The sequence below is a fragment of the Acomys russatus genome, chromosome 17, assembly GCF_903995435.1.
Source record: "Acomys russatus chromosome 17, mAcoRus1.1, whole genome shotgun sequence".
Lineage (NCBI taxonomy): Eukaryota > Metazoa > Chordata > Mammalia > Rodentia > Muridae > Acomys > Acomys russatus.
Genome location: NC_067153.1, coordinates 43,090,380 through 43,096,485, shown reverse-complemented (window position 1 = coordinate 43,096,485; position 6,106 = coordinate 43,090,380). Strand labels below are relative to the sequence as shown.

The window sequence follows — 6,106 nt, the reverse complement described above, 5'->3', positions numbered from 1 at the left end:
GGCGGGGCTCTGCAACATGTCGGCGGCGTTGCTGCGACGCGGCCTGGAGCTCCTGGCGGCTTCCGACGGTGAGGAGGACTGGTCCTGGGACGTCGCGCAATGCGGGAGGCCTAAACTGGGCGGGTGGGAAAGAGCGGCGTGCGCCCCCCGACTCGGCCCTTCAATGTCTTTCCCTACAGCTCCTCGTGCCGCCCCCGACCAGGCCAAGACGAGCCGGGCTCCGGCGCAGCGGTCCCGGAGAGCGAGAGCGAAGGGCGCTCAGGCCTTGAAACTGCGGAACTCAGCGAAGGGAAAGGTGCCTAAGTCCGCACTGGGTGAGTTGGGAGAGAAGGCTGCGAGTGCTTTGCAGAGTTACGGGGCGGGGAGCGGGGGGGAGGAAGCACCTTTGAGGCTAGGCTCCAAACTTTATCCGAGGAAAAGACAAGAAGACTGCTCAAAATGGTGGGGATCAGTATTTCGGACCCAGCAATCTAATTCCCAAGTCTGGGCTCTCCGCTGCCTCTCTTCGCTGCTGTTATGTAGCTGTCAAGAGGTTGAGGGAAAGAGATGGGCATGTTGACACACACCTGTAATCCCAGCACGTGGGAGAGAGGTGGGGGCAGGAGAACCAGAAGGTCAGTGCCATTCCTGGCTTCGTGTGAGTTCACAGCGAGACCTGATCACGGAGGCAAGTGAAACACGGATCCAGGGGCTTGTGAACTGCAGCCTAGTGGAGAAGAAGCATCAGAAAAGTCTCAAGACTAGCATTTAAGTTTTTACTAAGTGTGTGAGGTTTGTGAGGTAAAGGGCTCTACTGTGCTCCAAGGGAGAATCAAACAAGCCAAACCAGCCATCTGTGAGGAAGCAACATTAAGGCTGAGCAGAGGACCTGGATTGAGCTCCCGGCCGCCACATGGGGCTTTACAACCACCGGTAACTCCAGGTCCAAGAGATTAGATGCCCTCTTCTGGCTCTACAGGGACCTGCTCACTTGGGGTACACATATGTACATACATTTCTTTCTCTCTCTTTCTTTAAAGAAATGAGGCATTCAGCCAACAGTTTACTTCTCTGTGTGCCGGATAGCCTTCTAAACCCTGTAAAAGTGTTACCTAATTTGACCCTCACAGCATCACTGTGGGGAGAATGGTTCTATCACCCCCATTTTACAGATGGAGAGACAGGGACCTGCCCAAGGGTCTGCAGTGGAAGCTAGGTAGTGTGTCCTCATGGCCTTGCACTCAATGTGTCCCAACTCAAGTGACAGGGTTCCTTCCTCCATCACAGAGATAGCCGAGTGGTAAGTCACTGTGCTTCTGTAGTGAACTATCTGCACAACAGACGCCTTTTTCCCAATGGAGCATCTTAGGGGATGTGGCACAGTTAGTGAGACATACAGACTTGGAGAGTAGGGGCACAGGATGGTGAGCTGTTTTCTTGTCTCGGACTCCATGGCCCCTGCTGCATAAAAGGTGTTTAGATACCTGGGTTTCTTCATTTCTTGTTTCTCTCAGTTTGGTGTGTTTGTTTGTTTGGCTTGGTTTGTTTTGACAAGCTCTCACCCTGTGCCTCAGATTGGCCTGGAACGCATCATATAACACAGGCTGGGCCTTGAATTTAAGTTCGTCCTCCTGCTCCAAGCTTCCTGAATGCTGAGATTATAGGCATGCACCTTCACACCCAGCCTTAAAGTACTTGTTAAAAAGGGTATGGAAGCCAGGCCGTGGTGGCTCACGCCTTTACTCCCAGCACTTTGGAGGCAGAGGAAGGCAGATCTCCATGAGTTGGAGGCCAGCCTGGTCTACAAAGTGAGTCTAGGACAGCCAAGGCTACACAGAGAAACCTTGTCTCGAAAGAAAGAAAGAAAATAAAAGCGGGAAAAAGGGGGGGTATGAAGTCCAAAGGGAAACACCATGAGCAAAGGTGGAATTATGTTTGGACACTCGTGGTTTACATGAGTTCCTGTGTCAAGGTACCTCACTGCCTAGTTATTGGGGTTCCCTTCAATCCTGTCTTGAGATAGGAGCTCCTCAAGACACAGGACAAACCTCCCACCCCCAACCCTGGATTTGTAGCCCTGGTGGCCAGGCCACAGCCTGGTACATAATGGGTAGATAAGAATGGCAGGACAGCCGGGCGTGGTGGCGCACGCCTTTAATCCCAGCACTCGGGAGGATCGCTGTGAGTTCGAGGCCAACCTGGTCTACAAAGGGAGTCCAGGACAGCCTAGGCTACACAAAGAGACCCTGACTCGAAAAACCAAAAAAAAAAAAAAAAAAGAATGTCAGGACAATAGCCAGGTGGTGGCTGGCTTTAATCCCAGCACTCAGAGGGCAGAGGCAGATTGATCTCTTGAGATAGAGGCCAGCCTGGTCTACAGAGTGTGTTCTAGGACAGTCAGGCTGCACAGAGAAAGTCTTTGAAACAAAAAAACAAAATCTTTAAAAAAAAAAAAAAAAACAACCAACCAACTTAAAAAAAAAAAAAAAACCCAAACAAACAACCCTCTTCCCCTACAAAACCTTGAGTAGGAAATCAGTATGATGCGCTGAGATCCTGAGAGGAAGTGAGGCCAGGCCATGACTGTACGGTGCTGACTTTGGTAGCTGCTGAGAGTAAGATTACAGGGAGACTGGGAGGCAGAGCCAGGTGGACTGCTGTGAGTTCTAGGCCAGCTTGCTCTACACAGCGAGTCCAGGACAGCCTAGACTGCATTCAGGAGAACAAGGCAAGAGAATCTCTGAATTTAGACCAACCTTGTCTCCAGAGTAAGACTCCACCCCCAACCCCAAGAAGAAAAGGGAAAGCCGGGCGTGGTGGCGCACGCCTTTGATCTCAGCACTCGGGAGGCAGAGGCAGGCGGATCACTGTGAGTTCGAGGCCAGCCTGGTCTACAAAGTGAGTCCAGGACAGCCAAGGCTACATAGAGAAACCCTGTCTCGAAAAACCAAAAAAAAAAAAAAGAAAGAAAGAAAGAAAAGGGAAAGCCTCTGAAGTACTTGTTACCGTTACTCCTCAGTTCCTGTTCTGTAGAATGAGAGCAGGAATCCTGTGTCCTGTTTCCTACAGCTCTTAGGACAGAGCCTGATGGCAGCTGTGCTCAGGGTATACCTGGGTGGTGGTGGTGGTGGTTCATTGTGTTTTTTTAAGCAGTCTTGCTGGGTAACCCTGTCTGAATCTGGTACTTGCCATGTAGCTAGGAGCCGTCTTCCTGTCTCCCCGGTGCTGGGATCACAAGCGTGTACTAGCATGCCTGGCTGAGTCACATGACTAACTGAAAGCCATCCAATAGGATCTGTGGGGTTTTCAGCAGTCAGGGTCTATGGGAAATGTAGGTTTGGCTGAAAAGGGACCAGGCTGTTGAAGTATCTAGGGAAGGAAGGGACCCAGAAGGCTTCTATAAGATGGTGAGTCTGAAACGACATGCCCTATCTGCCACCCACAGCTGAGTACCAGAAGCGACAGGGTCAAGACCACCTCAAAGCCAACCTGAAATTTATGACCAGTGTGAGAAGCACCGTGCCAGAGTCTGTGACGCAGCAGGTTTGTCTGGGGTGCAAGCTATAGGAAGGGAGGGACCCAGGGGTGATAACCAAGGCTGTTTTCAGAATCCATGTGATTCTCAGCCCTGAATATAGTATGGAGTTAGTTCAGCCCTGCCCTGAGCCATAAATCCCTGTGATCGCAAGGATTTCCACCTGTCCTTTCAAACCTTATCCTGGTACCTTTCCAGATTCTGCAGCAGAACCAAGGCCGCAAAGCCTGTGACCGGCTGGTGACCAAGACGAAGAAGAAGAAGAAGAAGGCTGAGGGCACTGTGTTCACTGAAGAAGACTTCCAGAAATTCCAGAGGGAATATTTTGGCAGTTAGGCTTCCTGTCCTGGACAAAAGGCACTACCTCCTTTGACTGTCATACCTCTGCTGTCCCTGCAGTGCTGTGCCATGGGTGGCCAGTAGGTGGCAGTGCAAATCCAACCTGGTTCCAGAACCCCAAAATCTGCTATCTCAGGGCCACCAGAACAGAGCTGCAAGCCCAGCAGCAGATTTGCCCTCAAGTTGAGGCAGGCAACTGCTATTTTGGGCAGAATCACTAGTACCATGCCAGAAAAGATTCTGACCTCTTATCTTTGACCAGGATTGGGTCCCAGGTCTATTAGCTGTGAAACAGGGCCGGGAACTTGGCCCGCTCAGACCACGCCTCCAGAAGCTGGAAGTTGACTGTTGGGTTTGAGTAAATGTGGATTCAAGCAAATGTGGGTTCAAGCTTTGTGTGTGTCCGTATGCTGTTGATGTGACTCCCATGTCTGTCATCTCAGTGTGGACACCCAGGTGCTCTGTATCACAAGTCGCCCAGTCTGGGCCCAGCATAAACGCCTTCCACCAGCAAGGCCCTTTTTCTGGGCGTGGCCACTGCAGCTGCTAGAGTTGCCCAGGAAGTGGACAGTAAGGTCTAGGCTTACAGAAGTGAAGCTGCCGCAGCCCCCCTGGAGTTTATGGTCTGTTGTGACACCAGTAGAGAGCAAAAAGCCTTATGTCACATGGGATTGGGGCATAGGTCATTCAAGTCTGTACACCAGCCAAGGACAGCAGTGAAAGCCATGGTTGTGCCCCCTCAGAGGGTAAACTGAGCTCTTTCCAGCAGACACAAGTGGCCAGGGAAAGACCGTGTGGAATGAACACACTGGGGAAGAGTGGCACAAACAGCTGCTCTCCAGGGGAGCAGAGATGACCTGAAACCCGGAGACCTTTAAGTGGAGATAGAAAGGTCCCTAAGGAGAGAACTGATAGCCTTCACACAGGCGTCTTCTCCCGAGCCCGCCTCTCCATTCTCAGGTCACTGGGCCTCCTGAACCCACGGACATCCCAGAGCTAGCAGAAGGAGGATGGGTCTCTTGAGGTTTGTCTCAGTAAGCATTGGTCAGTCCTCGGATGGCCTTGGACTAATTTCCTCCATCTTACATAGCTGCTTAGCAAACAGTTTAATGCTTGGCAGAGGGGCGGAAAGAGCTCTTGGGCCCCTTTCTAGAGAACACATACTTTGGTCACATGATCACCTAGAGGATGCAGGCAGAGATCTTGTACCCTTCCTGGTATGAGAAAGAAAGGCAAGCTGGCCATTGTGGTGCAGCCCTTAATCCCAGCCCTCAGGAGGCAGAGGCAGGTGGATCACTGAGTTGGGGGACAGCTTGGTCTACAAAGCAAGTGCAGGACAGCCAAGGCTACACAGAGAAACCCTGTCTAAAAAGGAAACGTTACACACTCACAATAGAGTGCAGACCATTATCCCAAGCCTTACCAGCCAGCAGCTCCAAAAACATACCAGTTGTTACATTCAAGTCAAGGGGCCTAACAAAGGGAGGTGTACCCCCAATTAAGGCATCCCAAATAGATGCAAAAACTAGTGCCAGTATCGGTGGCACAGGCCTATAATCCTAATGCAGGCACAAGGCCAGCCTGCTCTACAAAGTGAGTCTAGGACTGCCAGGGCTATAAAGAGAAACCCTGTCTAAAAAGTAAATTGTCTGACCTGCACTTGGAAAGCTGCTGCCATACCAGCACACTCCACTTCCTGCATGTGCCTTGCCCTGCAGCTTTCTGTGGCCATTCACACTGCCTGGTCTTCTGACTTCAGGGGGCTGGGTAGAGTGGAGTAGAGCTGCTATTGGTGGTGGTCTTGGGGACTCAGGGCTTTCTACAAGGACACCAGCCTTGCCTAGAGTAGTCTGACTTGGGACATATAGAGGGCTTAGCTCAGGTCCAGCTGGAGCTGGTCAGGTTCTGGATAGGTGGGCTAGAATACTTCATACACACTTTCCCCATTCATGGGAGGCTGAGCTGTCTGCACTGAAGTTCCCCCAGCCTGAGTTGGCCTATCTGAAGTTGTCACTCAATACTGGTTTGAGCACTTTCCTGCCATCCATCATGGCCAAGATCCCTTGTCTATCCCACAGAGTGCCACAGTAAGTGCTCAGCCCTTGAGTCTCCCTGAAGAAATATACTCTTCCTGGGTTCTTCTGACTCCAAACCCTACATCCTCCACCACCTCACCAACCAAGACAAGGGGGTGAGCCAAAAAGCCTGCTGCTGCACAAGCGGGGCTACTGCTGTGTCATCCTACCCACACCC

General features: G+C 51.5%; 1 protein-coding gene across 1 annotated transcript; it reads left to right on the top strand.

The window, feature by feature from the left end:
- The first annotated feature begins 3,173 nt into the window (after positions 1-3,173).
- On the top strand, positions 3,174-4,161 carry Rps19bp1 (ribosomal protein S19 binding protein 1). Its single transcript, XM_051160024.1, has 2 exons — positions 3,174-3,522; positions 3,713-4,161. Exons 1-2 carry the CDS (start codon positions 3,403-3,405, stop codon positions 3,848-3,850), a joined length of 258 nt encoding a protein of 85 aa, XP_051015981.1. The 5' UTR covers positions 3,174-3,402; the 3' UTR covers positions 3,851-4,161.
- The last annotated feature ends 1,945 nt before the right edge of the window (positions 4,162-6,106 follow it).

Coding starts and splice junctions, on each gene's coding strand:
- Rps19bp1 (XM_051160024.1), top strand. CDS start 3,403: ATGCCCTATCTGCCACCCACAGCTGAGTACCAGAAGCGACAGGGTCAA. Junction 3,523..3,712: donor CAGAGTCTGTGACGCAGCAG/GTTTGTCTGGGG, acceptor GTACCTTTCCAG/ATTCTGCAGCAGAACCAAGG.